This window comes from Serpula lacrymans (genome assembly GCF_000218685.1).
Source record: "Serpula lacrymans var. lacrymans S7.9 unplaced genomic scaffold SERLAscaffold_4, whole genome shotgun sequence".
In the NCBI taxonomy this organism is placed as follows: domain Eukaryota; kingdom Fungi; phylum Basidiomycota; class Agaricomycetes; order Boletales; family Serpulaceae; genus Serpula; species Serpula lacrymans.
Genome location: NW_006763293.1, coordinates 1,411,098 through 1,432,144, shown reverse-complemented (window position 1 = coordinate 1,432,144; position 21,047 = coordinate 1,411,098). Strand labels below are relative to the sequence as shown.

The following is a 21,047-nucleotide window of genomic DNA, read 5'->3' as shown; positions in this document are numbered from 1 at the left end:
GTTGGGGTTCGCAGAGTGGCGCCCTTCTACAGAAAAGGACAAGTTCTGTGAGCTATGATCAGCGCCAGTTGGGGGATGTGGTGAAGGAAGATGGTGAGACGTGACCAAGTGTGACAGGTACCGAGTCATATTTGTCCCACCGCGAACGTGCGGCTCAGCCAAGGCGTAACGATCATTCCGGAATAGGCAGTGATCTCTTCATAAAACTTCACGTTTGTCGCTCTTTCAATCCCTCCAACCTTTACTACGCGCTTACAGTATCGCCTTTCCACAGCTCTCTTACTTGCTTATCTCACACATCCCCGCGTATATATATATACCTTCCCTCCCCTTCACCTTTCCTTCGATCTCCTTCGCCCTTTGTAATACATCCCCTGTCATATCCACCATCCCTTTGTCGCATACATCCATCTTACCACAACTCGCAGATGGATCGCTTCCTTGCCCCCAACACCTCTGAGGCTCGCGCACACTCCCAGCTCACGTATGTCCCCACTAACGCCTGCTATGTCTTACCTTACTCATACCCTTCACCACAGCGAAAACTGGCTCTACTGGGACATTGACCACCCTACTTTCAATGAAACACTCATTGCTGGGTGCGCTTCGTACCAGGCAATCAACAGATACCTTACAGGCTCTGACCTGTTCATTGTACCACGCTCAAGAACTGAATTAGAGCGCATATTGTCAGTACTCTATTTCCCCACACGCATGCATGGCTTCTAACACCGCTTCTGTCAAACAGGAGGCGTTACGCTCATGATTCTATACACAATGCCATCTCTAGGTCGCGTTCAAGCCTTGAGTTGGGCGGTTATAGTCGGGTTCGTTTCCTCCCTTCTCCACCATTTTGTGCGTCATTGCTCATCCTTTTACAGACGTGTCACCTCGCAGAGGATTCTATACGTAATGTTCTCAATACCGGTGATAACGTAGCCACTCTTCTCGCACTCCACTGCCCAGCAGATCCGACGAGGCGGAATAAGGGTTATTCGCCTTCTCCCATCAAGACGAACTAAACTAGTTTCGTATCTTTCGCGATACCACTCATGATCCGCCTTGTCACTGTATTGTTCACTCAGTCTGTACGTTTGTGTACGTCCTTCGCCTCAAAATCGCACTCCTGTACCATCAACACGCACCACGATTTACTTTATCCTGTTGACTGTAATCGTGTATCACCATTTTGATACAATTATCAGTGTTACAAACATGTCCAGCTATTTATTAGTAATATGCACTTTGCGCAATAGATTTCCTTGTTGAACAACAGCCTTCCAACCAAGTTACTTGGAAGTCTGAAGGTGTACGTATACGTACCAATACGTACTGTACTTGTACTGGAACGAGTCTAAGAAGCTGTTGTAGGCGTCTAAGAATTCGCAACACAACCTGCAATCGCTCCATTAGTCGTATTCTACACGTACGATTATAGCGTCGTGCCATTGAATGCACCTTTTTAATATTCATCAGGCTCTATTTACCATTGGTGGACGATAAAAGTATCACCAAACTTGTCTAGCTCCACGCTGGAGAGGCGTACAAAGTGACGAACGTGCGCCAGCCTTGCGCCTTCTTCGGGTTTCTTACTGGCATGTTTCTTACCCTATTAAAGGTCGTCTGCTCGTTTGCTCAGGTTGTTTTCGTCTTTCAGCTGGTTTTGTGAAATGAGGAAGCAACCACTGCTTTTTTTCTCCTTGGTGTATCAATGGCAATCGATCGCGCTAGCAGCTCCGCCTCAAGTTGTCTTGGATGCATCTCCCAGTAAGTCCCTCTCGCGACACTTGGGGCCACTCTTGGACACTCTGGAGCGTATTCTCACCGAGGCTTGTTGAAAGGATTGTCCGAGCGGAGGCTCCATGGCCGTTTCTTGCATATCACCGACATGCATCCAGATCCGTTCTATAAAAATGGAACTTCGCAGTCATCCTCGTGTCACAGGAACCAACCCAAGAGTGCGGCACGTTCAGGGTACTATGGCACTCCGTTCAGGTGAGTTGCCTCGTTCTTGTCGTCATTGGGCGATACGCACTGGGTAAAATGAACACACATGCGTTGCCTCACAGCGAATGCGATTCTCCGTTGAGACTTACAAACCTTACTCTGGACTTTCTGGAGAAGAATTGGAGTGCGGAAATAGACTTTGTTATATGTAAGTTTGTGGCCTTCTTCGTCAATTTTTTACTTTCCGATGACGCGTATCCACCTTGCTTCAATTAACTGTGCGCGTGATGTGCATTGGTGATGGCAGGGACGGGAGATAGTGCTCGGTATGGGATCATAGTTCTAGATAATCTCTTGCATTGCTTACGGAGATTTAGACATGACAACGATCGCAAGATACCTCGAACCACAGATGAGATTTACGACTCCAATAGAGCTGTTGCTAAGAAGATGTCCAAGATATTTCTAAGTAAGGGCATTCCGGTAATACCGAGTTTGGGTGAGCTCATTCGACATCTCGACAACGATAAACCTTGACGACGTGCTCCAAACGACAGGTAATAATGACATCTGGCGTGAGTACTTTTCATTTTCGCGTTGCTCGTTGGTAGCCTTATAACCTTAAGATTTATAGCTCATGTAAGAGTTATTAACGCCTATTTCGTCTCACGAGTATTAAACGCTAACCTTACGGCCCTCTTACAAGAATATCATGTCACCTGGTATGTCGTGAAAATACAGTGTGTGTATTGCGTTGACAGCTTAGTTATAGGACCAAATACTATTACTAACGAGTTTTCATCGTGTGTGGTTACCCCTATCCTAATTGTTTTCTGCCTAACGACTGTTCTTAGGATATGGTCTTCGTTTATACCTTTTGCATCTTATCAAGTATTCCAACGAGGGGCATACTACTCCGTGGAAGTCGTACCCAATGCATTAGCCGTGATCAGCCTCAATACTATGTATTTCTACGATGCTAATAAAGGTTATCTCCATTCTCTTTGTAAATTTGATACTGATACTGATTCTTTTTCGTAGCGGTGAGAGGCTGCGAGTATAGAGAACCCAACGATCCCGGGAATCCGGGAATCTACAGTTTGATTGGCTCGACGTGCAACTGGAGATGTTCCGGTCGCGGGGGATGCAGGTGAGAATGTTGTATCGCATATTTGCCGGGGAGCCACTGAAAAGTTGCTCCATACTCCTTTTCTGGGTTCGATTATGAAGGTTTGGATAACAGGTGTGAACTTCCTCAGGCCATGATCTTCTATGCAACTTGACTTACACACCAATGCCGTGGTAGGTCATGTTCCGCCGTCGTCCGGAAACTACTTCCCAGAGTGTGTAAGTACGCATCCAAGATCTTTCATGGCACTTAATTAACGACAGGTTGCAACGCCCAGTATTATCGGTACGTTGAATTGAGCTTGAGATACCAGGATACGATACTGGGTCATCTTTTTGGCGTGAGTACTTTCGGCGAGCTCTTGGTCATCCTCGTGCAGTAACGGTTTTCTATGCTAGCATATGAATGCAGATCATGTAAGTTCGAAGGGATGTTATATGGCTGATAGAACATCGAACTGAATCATTGCGCCACAGTTCTTCTTTCTGGATGCTAAGGATCTGGAGATCTGGCCCGAGGCTGCATCGACCGGCGGCGAGAGTCCCCTGTACGACTCGCTCATCTCGGACTTTGAAGAACTTTGCAAGACTGAGGAAGTGAACTACGATAACTACGCTGTGATAAATGTTTCTCCATCGGTCGTGCCCAACCCATACGTGCCTTCGTTTCGAATATATTCGTACAACATAACAGGACTTTCGTCTACCGTTGTGCGGGACATCGGGCGGGATGAATACTTGATAGAGTTGAAGAAGTCAAAGAGGAAGCATAGTCGTTATCACCATGGCAATCCTGAGAATAACGATTCCGAATGCAGGAAGGAACCTTATCGAGACAGCTGGAGGTGCAAGTTGAAGCAACCATGGCACTCTGACAGCGAAGCGCCGAGTAGACGAAATACATTGTGGACTGGGCTGGGATATGCACAGGTACGCGGGAGGGTCAATAACATTGTGGTCTTTTTTAATATAGAGTTTGGCAACGCAGTACACTATTCCGAATCTTCTGGAATTCGACGAGAAGCATGAGGCAGAGTACAGATTGGAGTATTTGACTTTCCCCATTTCCCGCTTGGATGCTCCCCGGAGTGAGGAGGGGGCGGGAGCGGTTGCCGGGGACTCTGGGCTTACGATTGGGACTGCCGCCCAGCCGCCTGCTGTGCCTATGAGAAACCTACCGAGATCGTTACGTGAGGGGGATGTGAGGAGATCGAAATACACGCCGTATGAGATGGAGGATCTGAGTATTGGATCGTGGGTTGAGCTTGGGCGACGACTGGGGGAAGGGAAGGAGGAGAAGCTGCGAAGAAGGTTCAAGAAGTACATGTACATGGGAGGGGAAGAAGGGTGAGGGGGATATGTGTGATAGGAATGTGTGGTTGTGCAAGGTGCAGCGGTGGACCCACGTTCTGTCAGGAGATAGATATGTACCTAGGATGATAATATGAGGCTTGCTTACGGAGTGGGGACCCTGGAATAAGGTGTGGCTGGGTGGGAACGGCCGGGGAGAAGGCGCTGAAGTGGCGGTAAGGTGCTATAAGCTCGTTCTCAGCAAATGAGAGAGGACCGAATACGGCTCGTTGCCTTGACCACCGACCACCCAGCAGTTTCTTGGAGATCTGGTTATTCACCTTCCTTCAGTCTGAGCCCGCTTCAAGTTTGTTGTCGGCGGTGCCAGCCATCATCCTTGCTTTTCTCTTTTCATCCTGTGCACTGGCTTGCAGTTCTGCTGCCATCTTGTCTTTCTTCCCATACTTTTCAGTCTTATATCCCCACCCACCTTGTCTCTTCTCACCATCTTCTTCGTTCTCCTCGTCGGCTGGCCCGCGTCCTTGTCTTCCCCACTCCCTCACCTCACCTTCCTTATCCTCCTTTTTCTCCCAAATGGCCGCAGTCAATCTCCAGATGATGTCTCCCCTTGACTTTCTTCCTCTCAACCACCCTCATTCCCGCTCAAACTCTGTATCCTCCTCCTCTACTCATTCGCCTAATTCCCGTCCCCAGTCTTCCCAGGGCGGCATCGTCCGTGTTCCCTCTGCACTCCCTCAGTCCACCGATGATCTCTATCGTCTCTCATATAACATGGGCAACGATCATATCCGCCACTCTCCCGCCTACCAGCTCCAGCCAGCCGATATGACCTCTGGAGGCCATTCTCCTCCAAACCACAACATCAGCAATCCTGCCCTCAAAGGCCATATCCGTCAGACCCATCTCAGGGCCCGTGCTGCCGCTTCCCCTTATCCTCGTGACACTGAAAGCGTCCACTCTTCTTCCAGTGAGACAGACGACATCACCATGTTTCTCGGTAACTCTCCTGCAGACTATCATATGTACGGGCCAGGTCAGACCTTGCCCTCTAATCAAGAAACTATGCATCCTGCCGGCGCTTTCGGCAGAATGACTCTCAGTCCTGACCACGCCTTGGAGAAACTCGCTGCCAATGTCCGGGTCGCGACTACCACTAGTGCTTCTGATAGGGCAAAACAAATTTTCGTCCAGGCATGGTCTGTACTAGCCGCATTCTGTACTTTTTTTTCCCCTTCTGATCTCACCGGCATTTTTTCCCCCGGATAGGTTGACTGCGAACTATGCTCCTTATCCTGACGGAAATGTCCCTCGCCAGGGTCTTTACTTTTCCTACCGTCGGGTCTGTGATCAGTACGGGATCCCTCACATAAATACGGCGACTTTGGGCAAGGCCATCAGGCTTTGTTTTCCAACTATCAAAACTCGGCGCCTGGGAGTTCGCGGAAATAGTAAATATCATTGTACGTGCATTGCTTCTCATCTTGATGATCGGTAAAAGCTTGATTGGCGCTCTTAAAAAAAAGATTGTGGCATCCGTCCTGCCACTTCGGCGGAAGCCGAATGGCTTCAGGACTATATTCGCAAATCAAACAATAATGCAGGACAGCAATCTATCAATGCAGCCCGCGCAGCTCAGGAACCTTCGGATAATGCCAACAGAGGTGAAGAACGTTCTGATGAAGACGAAGACGCCGAGGACTCTGAAGGAGCTAGCTCCAATCCGTCCAAGAGGAACTCTCTGACGCTAAATGACATGAAAGGCGCCCTCAATTACGGCGATGATTTAAGCGATAAGACACCCACGGCTGCTAACTTGCTCTCCCAAGCTCAAGCTGCTGGAAGGCCCTCGAACAATTCATACCCCAGCCATGCGTCCATTCGCCGCCACCCCAGCCAGCCGGACCCCGGACTCGCCGTTCAACCCAACTCTACTTCTGGTGGAAGTGGTAACTTCGTGTCCAACCAACAGACCTTGTCAGTTCGTCACATGGTGCAGTTTCCCTCCATCGAGGAGGCCATAGGATCCAACTCCACATCTCCGCATAGTATCGCCGCTCGCGATGTTTGGGGCTGGTTCCAAGATCATCTTGACGCATTGTTGGATAGCGTCCGTTCGTTCAGGTTTGATCAATTCGAGATGAACCTCAGGAATTTCTGGTCCAATCTTAATGGAACTCATCGCGAAGTGGTTCACGCTCCTGCAATAGCTGGCCTAATGGCCAAGGCAGATGCGATTGTTTATGATGTGAGGCGATTCTACTTGTTAATGGGGCGTTCAATTTTAACATTTATGTGATAGGAAATATTGGAGTTCCTCCGCTCGCAGATGCTCTCTCCCATTCAAACGGCGTCTTTGACTAGCCTTCGTCAGCTAGCTAACAAGATGGAGAAAGTTCTGTTGCTTGCGCTGGAAGGATATGGCAACACATTTGTTGAGCCAAAGGTAGAGCTTGGTGCACGATTTGGCCATCTCGTCTGTGAGTTGTGATTCCACCATGGCATCATTATCACATGTTATCTCACGTTTTTACTTAGTGCGCTTCTTGGACATCTACCAAGTTACTCAAGCATTGAATACCGTGCTCACAAATCAAAAGCAGCTCGCGGAAATGCGGCGTTCTTGGCAAAAGGTTGACTTTGAATCGGTTCGAAACCAATCGGCTTTGGTGTGCAACTGTCGTCACGAGGACCTTGTTCAGTTGCTTGAAGTCGAGTTTGTTTCAATGATGGACAGCCTGTCAAAGAGTAGCGAACCTGTCAGGGAAGTCATGGCCTGGGCCGATAAATGCTGCGAAAGGCTTATGGGACAGCGCGTCGGGAATGGACCTGAGGACAGAGGAACAATGAGCTCGCGGAGCATACTGATCCGCTGGGGTTACGTCACCAGTCAAGTTATGAGGGACTTGGTACGATTTTTTTTTGCTTTGATTGTTCCTCGACTCATCATCATCTCAAACGTTTCCTAGACGATTCGGAGTGATCCGGCTTTCGGTGCCTTTCAGATCATGAAGCTTTTCTTGGAGTACGTCAAGTTTGCTGTGGTTTTTGATCTCATCATACTGACCATCAAAATGTGTACAGTGATTGGATCGCAGTCAATGTGTTGCGGAGTGTGGCACTGTCGACGAACTCTGTCGCAGCCTCTGTTGAGCCGGTGATGCAGCAGCAATTCTTCTCTCTGTCCCCGATGGCAGGGCAGGAGAGTTTCAATACGATGGAAGTTCGGCCACCTCAGCACATCATGACCCATACGCCGACAACTTCGAGCATGCTAGCGGCTTTGCAGCAGGATCCGTTCCCGGCGGGTTCCTTGTCATCAGGCTTCAACACCGATGCTTACGGCGCTTTGTCGTACATGGACGCATCGGCATCTCAGGACGACTCGATACCCCCTGTCCATCAATCTGGACTTTCTTTTTCCGACTACGGTTCCGCCAATACATTTGATGTGACATCGTTTACCCCTCACGAGCTGGGCATTGCGCCCAACTCTGGCGCATCAGGACCAAATGAGGGTGAACCAGAGTCGGACGCTGTCAAATCTGAATCTGTGTCTTAAAAGGTTCGACCTCGCTTGCAAGTCTTGTCGTACCATTTGGTTGTGGAGTAACGATGATCCTTGCAAAATTATAAATATGTTGAAATTCCCTGCTTTCCTTCTGTCATTTATTAGCCTCATACCTCGTATCTGTATTGACAATTTGCTTCGTTTTTACGTGCTCTCCGTGCTCACTATTGTATAGGTTTCGGTTTGGTTAGTCGAATAATAATATTTCCCTCTTTTAGCGCCACCTTACCGCGGACAACAGTGTTTGCAGGTATAGTAGGCATAACAGATAACTTATAGTGATGTATAAATTGGTCCTATCCAATGATGTCCACTTTACTATATCATTGCGAGATCTCGTCATTTTCATTTGCCTCTTCTCGAACGTTCTCGAGCTTCTCGTCAACTTCATTAGTAGGTACTTCATCTGGCTGTGGGGCATTCATTGGCGTAGATGTTGGCTCTGCATGATCTTCACCTCCGCCGTTCGGAGGTGATACTTCGACAGCAGGGGAAGTGTCGGCTTTGTTAGCAACCTTGGCGCCGTTGGTGAGACGCTGAATATCAGCTTCAGCTTTGGCAACGTTCTCAGCCGTCACGCGATCTTGATTAGCTTGGTACCATGCTTTTTTCGTTTTAAGGTCTTCGATGACACGGGGGACATCTGAGTTCGATGTTGGGGGAGGGATGGCAAGTGTGAGGAGGGCAGATAAAGTAGTGAGTGGGATATGGAGCTCGCTACTTGCAGCCGGGGTGCTATCTGCATCCGATGGGCTGGCCGCTTTGACGCCTCCCTTCTTTCCCTTCGCCTTTGCCTTTCCGACGAAATACGACTCCTGATCCTCGCCCTTTTTCTTGCGAGCAACCATGCCATCTCCTGGACCTGCCTCTACTTTCCTCAGCTCCAACTTTGGTACACCTTCGACGTCAGCTCTTGCGGGTAGTGATGATGACGAGAGTACGACGTTGCCACTTGATTTGCCGGACAGCGAGTCGATCAGCGTCTGACAGTCCTCGATGTGGGCCTGGAATGCTGGAATGGAAGCTTCCTCACGGAGGCGCTCAGCGATATCCAGCTTTTTCTGAGACTCCTCAGCAGCCCGTTGAACACGGGCTCGCTCAGCGCGACGTGCTCGGTCTTCGTTCACTTTAGTCCAATAACGATCGTTAGCTTCACGGAAACCGGCCGCTGACTCGCGTTTCTGGTTGAAGAGGGTGTTAAGCTGAGCTTGGAGGTTGTCACGCTCCTCAAAAAGCTTGTTACGTCCGGCATAGGCTTCGTCCGACTCCTTCTTCAGCTCGTCGAGCTCAGCTTTGATGGCCTCATACCGGTCAGAGATAGCCTTCGCGTCTGGGTCATCGAGTTGCTTCCGTAGCTCGTCTGCCGTAGCACGCTCAGCTTCGATGGATTCCTGGTCTGCCTGGAAGCTCTCTACCGCCCGACGTGACCGTTTGGATTGGGAGATTTCCAAGAGTGCCCGTTTTTCATCAGCAAGTTTCATATTGCCAGACTCGACCTGTTTTTCCAAGTTTCTGAAAATACATTGTCAACCCGGGATGGCTTTCGTTAAATGAAAGACGACGTACTTAATGTGAGCGTCGACATCGGCCACGGTTTTGAACGGTGTCTTGGCTTTGGCTGCCTGCAGGTCCTTTATCTGAATAAAGAAACAAGAAAATGGGTGGTTTGATCTCGGAACCTGCAGAGAGCTTGACACACCTTTTTTTGGATACCTTCCTGAATGGATTTCAATTGGTCCAAAGTTTTACCTCTCGAGTTCTTGTTGTTGGACTGCTGACCACGAATGCTATCTAATTCAGCACGAAGCACATTGCGCCTGTCATTCCCAGGGCCAGCCTTCGTGGCTAAAGATATTTTTTCCTTGACAGCGGACTACACGGAAGGGTGAAGCGAATGAGCTGGAGACAAATGTCGGACACATCGGAACAGAAACATACTAGTTTTGCTTGCAAGGCATCGATGTCTGCTTTGATTTTCTCTTGCTCTGCATCGTATACAGCCTTGTCAGGTTTCGCCGAGGTGGACACGGAGGCCAAAGCCTGTTCCTGGTCTCCGCCAATTTTTGACACGACTGGCGTCGACGTTCCTGTGCTCGAAGGGGTTGTTTTGGTGCCCTTGGCTTTGGACGCGCCGTTGGCAGAAGCAGACTTTGTTTTTGCAGCAGGCATGTCAGAATAATACGGTAAAACCTGGCAAGGAGCGGGAGGCTTGTGCTGGAGGAAATGTACAAATCGTGTGAAAGCAAAGGTTGTCTGACCACGTATTAAGAGTCCGAGATTCATCCCCACTCGCCCGTTCACTTCCGACCACGGGAATTTTTTTACGTCTGTTCTGCAGCTATGTTACAGCGGCATACTTACAGATGTGCTTATCATGATGGGTGCCCATGGAAAATATTATAGAGGCCATAAATTACATGCGTTGTGGAGGAGGTCCGTGAGGGAACGCTAGAATACAACCTTCTGATCAAGTTTCTGCACCTCCCGATGACATTCATCGTACAATTCCCGATAGTCATCGTCCTTGTCAACCTTCCCATCAGCATCCTTCTTCGGTGCCTTTCGTTTTTGATTCGGACATATCATCACACAACTTGTCGGTCGTTTGGTTGAACTGGCATGACCGAGTTCCTCTTTTGATGTCACAAAGACATATGGGATTTGCGCCTCCTCTGCCATCAGAGGTAAATGGGATATTATATCAATGGGATTGATATCTGCTGCCAGCACTAGTAGTCTAGCAATAACACGAACATTAATGAGACAGCATTTTGAGCGTGTGCAAAGCTGCTTACCCTTTCTCTCCCTTACGGATGCCTTTTACCACCTCTTTGACACCTCTTTTAACCTGTCTGGCTTTTGACGCTGAGGGTGACTGTCAACATGAATACTCACACAGCCGGCAAACGATCACATACCTTTTCTTATGACTTTATGTAGCTTTTTTGGTAGCTTCTTTTGTGCCAATGGCTGGGCAAGAGGAGATAGATCTTCTAGTGGTATCGTTATTTCCTCTTTTTCTTTTTTCGACTTTTTAGGGGACTAGTGTTTTTGTCGTTAAATTTGCAAGACTGATACTTGCGCGAACTCACCTCAGTTTCGACATCACCCATGTCAACATCTACTGCTGCCTCTGGGGCCTCATCAACCTCCTTTTCCTCCTTCTTTTTCTTGTCCTTTTTTTCCGACTTGTCCTTGGCCATGATGTATAAGGCGAAGACTGGATGGGCTCAGTCGTATCCGTTGAATTCAGCAGTCAACCGTGACAGAAAAGTTCTGACGTGACACGTGACCACAAATGCGCTTTTAAAATTGGCAAGTCTACTTGTCGATTTTTATCTTATTCGATAACGATGCATCGTACAACTCATAGCTCAGAAATTTGACGTATTCAGAAAGTAAATAAATTTGAACTTTTCTTGATATATCATTACAAAAGGGCAAGGAAACGTACCAACACAGATCAATGGCGGCTGCTATTTAATTGATGCGCTCACTCATTGTCAAACTTTTCACCTTCTTCACCCTGTGCTGGCGCATCAGTGCCTAGACCTCTGAGCATATTCATCCAAACCCAGTTCATTCCTCGGAACTCCGCATCATACCACCAATTCAGTGCAATTGTCGTGTCGCTCTGACGCACGTGGTGCCACCAACCAACCGGAAGATAAAGCGTATCGCCAGCATGAAGAGTAACTTCGAGAGGATGGGCGTCCGGTGGTAGGGTATTCGGAAGGTGAGGGTCTGTGATCGATGACCACCGGACATGAGGAGTGTTTGCAGACGAAGGAGTTAACACTAAACCAGGGCCGGACGTTGGTCGGGTATAACGAGCATGAGGATAACTACGTTCTAAATAAGTTATATAAGTAACAGGTTGAACTCTTAGCCAGAATAGCGAGGTGCAAACCCTGTGTACACCATCCTTCTGTTGGAGGAAGAAGGGTAAAATGCTTAGCGCCGCGGATTACAGTATAGATGTTCTCGTAGGGATCTGTGGTTTGATCACATTGACGCATGCGTCAAAGCAACAAATATAACTGCTTACCGCTATGTATACTCGTGACGCTTGTGCTATTCCCGATCCATAAATTAACGGCGTCTGGCGCTCTATCTACAACGCCCGCCGCTCAGCCTTCGAAGTAAATAAAAAATCATAACAATACTAATACCCACCAAAAGCTTCACTACACCAGGAAATATCACTGGGAACGTCAGGTCTTAATGACTCAAACTCTGACGTATCCTCGTCACTATGGTCAAAGAAAGAGTTCGAATAAAGATTGCCGTTCTGGGATTGAAGGTAGTAGACTTCATCCGGCATTGCGGTTGACTCCTAATCGGATGGCGAGTTTGAGGATAATCAATTCAAGTGTGACTGAGTTTGTACCTGAGCTGTAGGTGTTAACTTGCTCAGAAAACTGCCCATAGTCATCTGCTCGACATGAGGTTCTGCGAAGTATAGTTCGCCGTCAGAACCACGAGTAACAGCATCTGCAGCCCTGAGAGAGAGCTTAGTGAACTCGATTGTTTCATTCATGAAGACTAGCTCACCCATTAGGTGTGACTGCTACAGAAATAGACCTCTGTTGCATTCGTTCAAGAATATACTTGTCTGTCCATCGTTTGAGAGCAGGAACCTCGAATCCTAATATAATAATTAGACGGTATGTTACTATAGGTTTACGTTGTAGAGACCTTTGATGATAACCGGCCTAGAAATGTGAGCAAGTCGCGAGAATTGGAGGGCGGTTGGTGGTTCGTCGAGAGTCTCGATGTATGATCCATTCATGTCTATAGGTTGGACTCAGAGAAAAGGTCGACTGCATTTCAGAGAAGAAATTTACCGAAGTACTCTTTCGAGATCCATTTCAAAATTGATTCCCTTGACTCTGCCTGAACTTGTATATTTTCAAGCATCGATAGTTGTGGTCAAGATGAAAGTCGCGGTGGTCTTAGGTCCGTCACGCCACTGGTCACGCGATGTCACACGCGCGACGCGTCTTTAACGTTAAGCGCGACTTACTTCTGAACCTCTAAGCTGTCCCGGGGGTACTCAACTTGCAGCTCATTCTGCGGTCTCTTGTGGCAATTTCGTTCAAAGCCTACGCTTACATATCCCGTCTCTACGGCTTCTTTGATTTGTATATTAAACCGAGGCGGTACATTTTTCCGATATGGCTGAACGGCGAAAGACAAGAAATCCTAGAGGCTTGAAAGCAAAATCCGTCAGTAACAAAATCTCATGCAGATGAAATTGTGTTGTGCTAAAGCCATACTTTTATACTGTGCCAGTCAGCAAATAGTCAAAGGACTTTGTTTGATCTGATATACAAGTCAAGTCATGTCGAAGAACAAAAAGAACATGTTGGAGACTCGGACGAACTGAATACCACGACAAGTACAGAGTCGGGAAAAGGAGATACTTCAAACACATTATCCAATATAGACGATAGTGATATCGTGACAGTTACCTCTCCACGTCCTCCTGTGTCATTCACATTCAGTTCAGCAACCAGCTTGGTCATCAAGCAAGGTTAGTCGGATTTGCTGTATCGTTCATTTTATCCTATTTTCGTCCCGATCCAGATAAACCGGAGAGGAAACCGTTTCCCCTGTTTTCCAGAGCTTTGGCCAAAACGAAATCTGTAACCTCGGATACTGACGGCGTCCAAATGAAGGGACCGGATGTTTACGACCTCACAGGAGACGATTCCCTTTCTGAGATCGATATCGTTGAGGATGTATCATCATCAAATCTTTCGCAAGCCACGAGCCTCTCATGCCCACGATCCTCTCCACCGCCTTCTGACATTACCCCTTCATCCAATCAGACACCGCATATACCTTCCTTGTCTCTCGCATCTAGTGACGACGAACTTGATTCGTTGCCAGAAAGGGACCTCGCGCGCACACAGCCTACAAGGATATTTGTGCCATCAGAGAAGCGTTCTGTCTACAAGAAACCTCCACCAACTGTCAGTGGTGGGAAAGTGCTTGATGCTCCACTTCCAGACCAACATTCTCAGCATGTACGAGGACCTCAAAGTACTTTTACCAAACCGAAGCAGTATTCGAAACGGTCTCCTCGTCTCAAGCAAACCACCGCAGCCGGTGATATATCGCTGAAGTTCTTGTCATCTCTCATTGGCGCTGAGAAGCAAGGGAACAGTCGTCGTACCTTCAAATCATCGCGAATAAATTCGTCCACTAACTCTGACCGCCATCTTGAGCCCCTTACACTTTGTCATGGGGGCCTTCATCCAGCAATTCGCCGATTTCTAACAGTCGAGCCATGTCAGGAGCCATCGTCCTCCCAAGAAACTTGGACCGCTCGCTGGCGTCCCAGGCGCGCAGAGGAGGTGTTGTGGAATGAACGTCCCGCCTCCTATCTTCGGGATTGGCTGGTGGCCCTCGGATTGCGGCCTGAGGAAAAACCGTCAATAGAATCTGGTTCACAAGCCAGTCAAAGTCAAAGTCAAAGCGCAAAGACTGGGAAGAAGGGGAAGGCTAAAATGACTGGATCGCAGGAAAGAGGTGTCAAGAGACCTCGGATTGTGCGTACCGTAACGAAAACCCGGAAAAAACGTCGCTTGCACTCGGACGATGAGTTGGACGACTTTGTTGTGTATGACGATGAGAGCGAAGGCGAAAATTTTTCTGGGGGTGGTAATCAGATTCTAGATGAAGTAGACGTTTACGGCCAGCCTCTTACTCGAACGTTGGGTTCACAAGGTCACGGCCATCCTATGGAAGACCCAACGACGTCTATTCTGGGTAATCAGGCCGGCAGAAGCGAGCCCAATTTCAGACATGATTTCACCGATCTTCTAACCAACACTATTCTTTTGTCTGGTCCTCCTGGTTGTGGAAAAACTGCTGCTGTTTATGCGTGTGCTGAAGAACTAGGGTACGAGGTTTTCGAGGTATACCCTGGCATTGGTAGAAGGAATGGCGCAAGTCTCGACAGTCTCATCGGAGATGTGGGTAAGAACCACCTTATTCAAAAGTCCTCGAATGGTCCCACTGCATCATCCTCATTGGGGGGTGTAAAGACGAAGGACGCATTTTCCACTCTCTTTAGTCAGGCGAAGAAGCGATCTCACCACGATGTAATAAAGCACGTGGGCACTGAAGACCACCCCATCGATATCGAATCAGAAAATCACGGTGATGATCCATGTTTAACGGACGAGCCCCTAAAACCTCCCATGCCACAAAGCCCTGTCAGTGTACAGACAAATAACGATCAGGCTGTTCTGGCGCAAGATTTTACTGCAGTGCGGCAATCACTAGTTTTACTGGAGGAAGTCGACATATTATTCAAAGAAGACTCTGGTTTCTGGCCAGCGGTGGTTGAGATGATCAAAGAATGCAGGCGGCCTGTGGTCATGACGTGCAATGGTGAATTGAGCCCCTCCAGTTCATCGCCAGAAAACTTATCTGCAGACTTTTCTAGACATCCTTCTGGTTCCCGTCGCCGACCTCCCATTGCAAACAGTGTTGACATTTCAGACATGTCCCTCACCTGAAGCGATATCTTATCTACAAGGCCTTTGTTACGCTGAAGCTTGTTCTGTCTCCCGAGAACATCTCGCCCAGGTGTACAAAGCTAGCCATTCCTTGGGCAGTGTGGACAATCTCGATGTACCACTCAATCCACGGACCGAGCTGCCTGTGTCTGACATAAGGCGGACTATTAACCAATTGCAATTATTGTGCTCTAAAGGAGAGCACGGAATAACGCGAGATACATATCAAGTTAGCCGCGATATTAACGGGGAAACATGTTTTCTCCCGGGGATTTCAGGTATTGACGGAGAATCATGTCCAGATTTAATCGAAACGCCCAGTGCAGAGTCATTGACGGATACCGGGACGCTAAATGAAAACTGGACTCTGGTTTGCAGACGTACAGAATTAACATCGTATATGGACAGCCATCTCCACAGAGTGCCGTTGGACACGCCCGAGGTGAGTGTTGTCGAGGATGGACTTCTTTCGTCTAATCTTAGCTGTGCACGTTAAGGCGCTTTCATTAAACATTTGCGAACCCTCGCCTGACGACGAACTGGGTCACAGTATACTATTCAAGCCATCCCACGTTTCGGACACGAGAGATTCACTTTCTTTCTATCACGAGGACGAGATGATCGTGCTCGAAGCCACTCGACTTGCACGTGGAGCACGCGAGGCATGGGACACGGATCCGATCAACACCGCGGCAGAGCCAGGGATCGAGCCAGTATGGGACGAGCTGTTCCGCTCTCGCGTGGCATACCAAACGCAGATGGTAGAAGCGCTGCAGTTTACGGTATATCCTCCTGCGCCTCTCATGCCACAGCCTGCAGTGTTTCTGGACTACATACCGTGGGTGAGATATATTGTTGAGGTGGATGATATTCTTGAGCGGCAAGCGTGGGATGGGATAGAGAAGCAGAGATCTGGGAGACTGACCAGGAACAGCATGAAGACGAAACATGCGCATGCTCGCACTATTGAGCTGAGTGAGGAGGAGCAGCGAATACTTGCGACGACGAAGCTTGAGGGACTCTGAGGCGAGCATCTGGGAGTAGCTTGGATACTGGAAAGGGATATCTGTGTTGCCATACTATCTGATTAGAGTAACCAGTGATGCTGTTGACAGGAGATATTGAACCTTGTAAGTGTAGTGTATTGAATGCAGTAGCGTGGTCCGCGCCAACAGGAGGCCAAGACCGCAATTGGACCAGTCTCGTTATTAATGTAGCCTTTTATGGCAGGCATACGGGCCACGTGTTGTCTCGGTGAGTCGGAGCTCCACGTTGTGCTGAACTGAATCCGGTTAGAGTCTGGCGACCTATAAGCCCTCAACTTTTCACATCGACAACCACCCGCTGAGACACAGAGCTCATCGTCGCCCACAGCGTCAAGCCCCCTTTCCCCCATGCCCATGGCAGAGCCCCCATCACTCCCCCCCATACACACCGACCACATCCCCGGTCCCAGCAGCGCCGGCGACAGTCCTCAATCACACAAAGAAACACAGACTGTACCCAAACACTCCCCCCTCACTCCCCTCGTCCCTCTCGAGTATCTCCAGAATCATCGCAGGGGCTCAATAACCGATCCTTCCCTCCATGCCGCTTCCTCAAATCACAATCCAAACATCACAAATCACCATCCAGGTTCACCAGCTGCGTTCCGGCACTCAGAAGCTATGCCTCCCAACCCATCTCCGCCATCTCATGATATGAACGCGAACCATCCAGATTCGACACCGCGGCCAGCTTCTAATTATGTCTTTGGCAGCAGTGAAGATGTAACAAACAGCAGCGAGCCCATCAATAAGCAAATGCGGAAGATATTGCGGTCTCCATCCACAGAAAGGGACGTAGGTCAAATCTTACATGCAGAAACAGACGCGTCTCCGCGAGCTCTTTCATCACCCACCACTGCAGGCCCAGGTCAGTGTGATCGCACTTCAGCCTCATGGTCAATCTATGAAACACAACACATTTTACGCAGCAGGGTCCAACAAGACAAATACATCAGATCAGATGGATATTGACACCAGCGACAAACAATCACCACGAATTCATGTGTCGATGGAACACGGAAAACTACACCCAAGTCGACAGCAAGAAGACATCGAGTACGATACACGAAGACAGTCGCTTACCGTAGGTCCCATTCTGATCGTTGTCTGACTGATAAGAACATCCTCACCCATTAGCAGAACTCACAGAACCCAGACTCGCCATATCCTCAAGGGACGAAGAGAAAGATGTCGTCGGACAGAGCGGCTTTAGGTGGGGATGACGTTGACCCCCAGCTGGTTGGGCCTGGCATTCCCAGCGGGATGGGTGCTGAGAGCGAGGGTCGCGCATCGAAACGCAGAGGGTCAGCTGTCGAAACCCAACGAATTGCGCACCTCAGTCTTTACGACAGGCGGAATTCTGTAGACTCGCGACTTGTAGGGTCTGCAGCAGGCCATGGCCCTAATGCAAGTATTGCGAGCCCTCTCGGTAATGGACCTCAGTGGTGGATAAACGATAGGCGAGATTCATCGTCATCTATGTTTTCGAACGGCTCAGGTGGTGGCTACTCCTCGGCATTTTCCGCAGAGTCGCCACATGGTCGAGCACCCGCACCTCCTGCACCTGGCAGCATGGCTACATTCGCGTGGGCTACAGCACAACATCCGGAAAACGACCAGGACCCTAATGCTCAAAATCATCCTCGTCCCTTTGAATCTCAAGCTCTACATATCCCCATGATGCCCCCTATGAATTTCGCAGCAGACAGACGAATGTCTGTTCCCGACAACACACCGTCGGCTGTTGGTCCTACGAGGACTCTTCGCTCCAGGTCGCGTCCTCCGTCGCGTCAGATGCGCGGACCAGATCAAGCCAACTCGGGCTCTACTGGCCCCTCGTCGGGTCAGGAGGAGCCATCATCGGCACCCTCTCCCTCGTCCAGTCTAAAGCCGCTATCGAAAGAAGCCGGCAATACACCATATTCTCGCTCCCCAGAGCTGCGTGTTTCGCATAAGCTTGCGGAACGAAAGAGGCGGAAAGAGATGAAAGACCTATTTGATGAGCTTCGAGACCAACTACCAGCAGATCGGGGGATGAAAGCCAGTAAATGGGAGATTTTGAGTAAAGGTATGTCAGATTGCGATGTGGTCTTGAAGTAAAAGTCCTTGGTGCGATAGCTGATCTATGTACATATATTATTGTAGCTATCGATTTTGTAGGGCAGCTTAAGCAGAGCCATCAAGACATGGTTCGCGAGATTGAGATGCTCAGGCATGAATTGGACAGTATGCGACAGGGCATACCATCATTTGGTCCTGGTGGTCCACCTCACGCGGTCGTTTATGGACAAGGTCCAGTAGTACCCGCGCAATACCCCCATCCACAAGGAGCTATGCCTCATGCCCCTCCACACCCTCACCAGCCTCCGCACCCACCCCTTTCTCGACCAGCTTCTTCACAAAATGCATTTCCGCCAGGGAGTGGACCAACTACACACGCACCACCTCCATCTAACGGAAACTCGAACAATGTCCCGATGAACAGAACTGAAGCTCCACCTACTTGAATTTGTTGTCTGTATTGTCATGACATTAGGGATATGTACTAGTAGGATAACAGGAGTCCTTTATCTTTGGGTCGGAGTCATGCAGGGCGCTTTACTTTTGTATATAAGAGTTATCGTATCAGAGCTGCTTTTCTGAGAATGCGCGTACTGTTTGATAACGAAGCTCCAAGTAAAAATGTTACTGAGTCATCCAGGTGACTGTGCGGACGTCGGAGCCGTGAGCCGGCGGCAATGACCGCGCATGGATTGAAGGACCGCGGGACGAGAGTGTCCTTGTCCCGCCACAGCGACGACGACGGCCATTGTTTCAGCTCACAAGTCCTCCTTGTCTCGTCCTGTTCTTTTCTATTACTCGCCTGTACCGTGCATTCACCTCTATCACTAAGCAAAACCAGCTACGGCAGCTCATAATTAATATCTCCTCTTATTCCATCACCACCACCACCATCATCATCATCATCAGAGTTTTTCTATATTCTGCGTTCAAACTCTCGCAATAATGCCTTCCAAACCCTCTGAATCCCTGCTCTTTCACAAGAAAAAAGTCGTCAAGAAAGAGCCGTCTGGCTCAGATACATCCTCATTACTAGCCTCTCCTCGCAAATCCGCCACACCACGACAGATGCCCAAACCCGAACCAGACGACGAGATGAAGCTGCCCGAGGGCAAGTACTCCGAGTTCAAGCTGATGTCCTCTGCGCTGAATGGCTGGAAATACGACGTGATGAAGTTTGATTCGAGAAAGTCCATCGACGTGTCGACGTGGGAATCTCCCATCAGGCTCAACAGGAAAGAGTCACGACGAGAGGAGGTGAACACGACACAGGTTGTCGCTGGACCCATGTTGGGCCCTGATGGTAAGCCGGTGATTGGGCCAGATGGAAAGGCAGTAATGGTGGATGCGGATGGGAGACCAATACATAACTACAATAACGCGGGGGAAGGTTCTTCAAAGGAGAAAGATGCGGCAAAGGGCAAGGCTAATGGAAGGAAAAAGTTTCAGAAGAAGACTAGGCAGGTTTTCTTGGTACCGGAGGCGACGCGACAGTTGAGGAGAGAGGAGCGGTATCCGTGGGTAATGGAGGATGGAAAGCAGAAAGAAGTTTGGATTGGGAAATTGGAGGAAGTCTCCAAGGCGGAGACACACGCTTTTTTTATGCCTGCAGAAACCGAAGTATTCAAATTCGTTCCCGCCCACCGATGGTACAAGTTCCAGAAGAAGCCTAATTATCACGTCCCAAATCTAGAGGAGGCAGAGTCGATAGTAAGTTGTTATTCGTATTCGCATCTTGACTCGTTATCAAACTAAGTTATTTATTTAGATGGCAAAAATTCAGAAGAATAAGGATCCTGAACGGTGGCTTCTGCATAATCGTAATGGAAAAGCCGCTTCATCGGCTACATCTGCGATATTCAAAGCACAAGCAGAGGGTCGCGTTATATCAAGCGGGAATTCACTCGTTCACACCGCCGGACAAAGCTTGGGACCCGGTAATAGGAAACTCAAAACTGTAGACAGAGAAGTTGACGGGTTATTCGGAGATGATGATGATGAAGGTGGAGACCGTAGAAGGAAGAGGGAGAATGATGGAGAAGGTGATCTCGATGAAAATGAATTCGAAGAAGAGTTTGCAGACGACGAAGAGGCGGTGAATCCGGCTGACAATGACGATGAAGAGGCGAAGGAGCTTGAGGTACTCTTCGAGCGATATCATCCGTGATAATATTTGTGACTAATTCTTGTTACAGGAACGACTCAAGAGAGAGTACAAGAATGCAAATAAGCAGCGAGAAGGATACATCGACGAAAGCGAAGAAGAGGATGACGACACCCTTCTAACGAAGGACGGGAAAAATATGAAGAAACTGATCCGTAACCTCGAGAAGAACACGGCTTATGAGAGTGACGAAGAACGAAATCCTTACGCAAGTTCGGTACGTACTATATTGAGTTATTCTCCGTCTTTCCCGATTAATTCCCATATAGGACGAAGAAGAGGAGGAGGAA

General features: G+C 48.8%; 8 protein-coding genes across 8 annotated transcripts; 6 read left to right on the top strand and 2 right to left on the bottom strand.

The window, feature by feature from the left end:
* Nucleotides 1–133: 133 nt before the first annotated feature.
* On the top strand, nucleotides 134–1,216 carry SERLADRAFT_461125 (uncharacterized protein; the record flags this gene model as incomplete). Its single annotated transcript, XM_007315552.1, has 6 exons — nucleotides 134–212; nucleotides 275–484; nucleotides 540–689; nucleotides 749–827; nucleotides 882–1,026; nucleotides 1,086–1,216. 4 exons carry the CDS (start codon nucleotides 429–431, stop codon nucleotides 1,020–1,022), a joined length of 426 nt encoding a protein of 141 aa, XP_007315614.1.
* A 278-nt stretch (nucleotides 1,217–1,494) lies between these two features.
* On the top strand, nucleotides 1,495–4,536 carry SERLADRAFT_446757 (uncharacterized protein; the record flags this gene model as incomplete). The annotated part of the gene is made up of 16 exons (XM_007315551.1): nucleotides 1,495–1,595; nucleotides 1,658–1,767; nucleotides 1,842–1,995; nucleotides 2,070–2,155; nucleotides 2,255–2,273; nucleotides 2,325–2,446; nucleotides 2,505–2,526; nucleotides 2,653–2,669; nucleotides 2,720–2,750; nucleotides 2,802–2,935; nucleotides 3,254–3,294; nucleotides 3,354–3,416; nucleotides 3,475–3,492; nucleotides 3,553–3,786; nucleotides 3,823–4,005; nucleotides 4,049–4,536. 15 exons carry the CDS (start codon nucleotides 1,671–1,673, stop codon nucleotides 4,424–4,426), a joined length of 1,599 nt encoding a protein of 532 aa, XP_007315613.1.
* Nucleotides 4,537–4,694: 158 nt separating this feature from the next.
* Nucleotides 4,695–8,761, top strand: SERLADRAFT_360220 (uncharacterized protein; the record flags this gene model as incomplete). The annotated part of the gene is made up of 7 exons (XM_007315550.1): nucleotides 4,695–5,582; nucleotides 5,653–5,846; nucleotides 5,910–6,631; nucleotides 6,686–6,863; nucleotides 6,922–7,292; nucleotides 7,353–7,408; nucleotides 7,468–8,761. The coding sequence occupies 7 exons, from the start codon at nucleotides 4,960–4,962 to the stop codon at nucleotides 7,943–7,945; spliced, it is 2,622 nt and encodes an 873-aa protein (XP_007315612.1).
* Nucleotides 8,762–9,685: 924 nt separating this feature from the next.
* SERLADRAFT_461116 (uncharacterized protein) lies at nucleotides 9,686–11,196 on the bottom strand (the record flags this gene model as incomplete). Its single annotated transcript, XM_007315549.1, has 5 exons — nucleotides 9,686–9,827; nucleotides 9,893–10,691; nucleotides 10,750–10,819; nucleotides 10,873–10,996; nucleotides 11,047–11,196. The coding sequence occupies 4 exons, from the start codon at nucleotides 11,155–11,157 to the stop codon at nucleotides 10,403–10,405; spliced, it is 594 nt and encodes a 197-aa protein (XP_007315611.1).
* A 139-nt stretch (nucleotides 11,197–11,335) lies between these two features.
* SERLADRAFT_461114 (uncharacterized protein) lies at nucleotides 11,336–12,922 on the bottom strand (the record flags this gene model as incomplete). Its single annotated transcript, XM_007315548.1, has 8 exons — nucleotides 11,336–11,806; nucleotides 11,865–11,948; nucleotides 12,003–12,068; nucleotides 12,131–12,290; nucleotides 12,345–12,456; nucleotides 12,509–12,602; nucleotides 12,653–12,748; nucleotides 12,802–12,922. The coding sequence occupies 8 exons, from the start codon at nucleotides 12,872–12,874 to the stop codon at nucleotides 11,448–11,450; spliced, it is 1,044 nt and encodes a 347-aa protein (XP_007315610.1).
* Nucleotides 12,923–14,703: 1,781 nt separating this feature from the next.
* SERLADRAFT_446751 (uncharacterized protein) lies at nucleotides 14,704–15,108 on the top strand (the record flags this gene model as incomplete). The annotated part of the gene is made up of 2 exons (XM_007315547.1): nucleotides 14,704–14,974; nucleotides 15,010–15,108. 2 exons carry the CDS (start codon nucleotides 14,704–14,706, stop codon nucleotides 15,036–15,038), a joined length of 300 nt encoding a protein of 99 aa, XP_007315609.1.
* Nucleotides 15,109–15,910: 802 nt separating this feature from the next.
* SERLADRAFT_461108 (uncharacterized protein) lies at nucleotides 15,911–16,654 on the top strand (the record flags this gene model as incomplete). The annotated part of the gene is made up of 2 exons (XM_007315546.1): nucleotides 15,911–15,928; nucleotides 15,984–16,654. The coding sequence occupies one exon, from the start codon at nucleotides 16,104–16,106 to the stop codon at nucleotides 16,509–16,511; it is 408 nt and encodes a 135-aa protein (XP_007315608.1).
* Nucleotides 16,655–16,896: 242 nt separating this feature from the next.
* SERLADRAFT_461105 (uncharacterized protein) lies at nucleotides 16,897–19,175 on the top strand (the record flags this gene model as incomplete). Its single annotated transcript, XM_007315545.1, has 4 exons — nucleotides 16,897–17,400; nucleotides 17,462–17,616; nucleotides 17,673–18,600; nucleotides 18,678–19,175. The coding sequence occupies 4 exons, from the start codon at nucleotides 17,154–17,156 to the stop codon at nucleotides 19,037–19,039; spliced, it is 1,692 nt and encodes a 563-aa protein (XP_007315607.1).
* Between the last annotated feature and the right edge of the window lie 1,872 nt (nucleotides 19,176–21,047).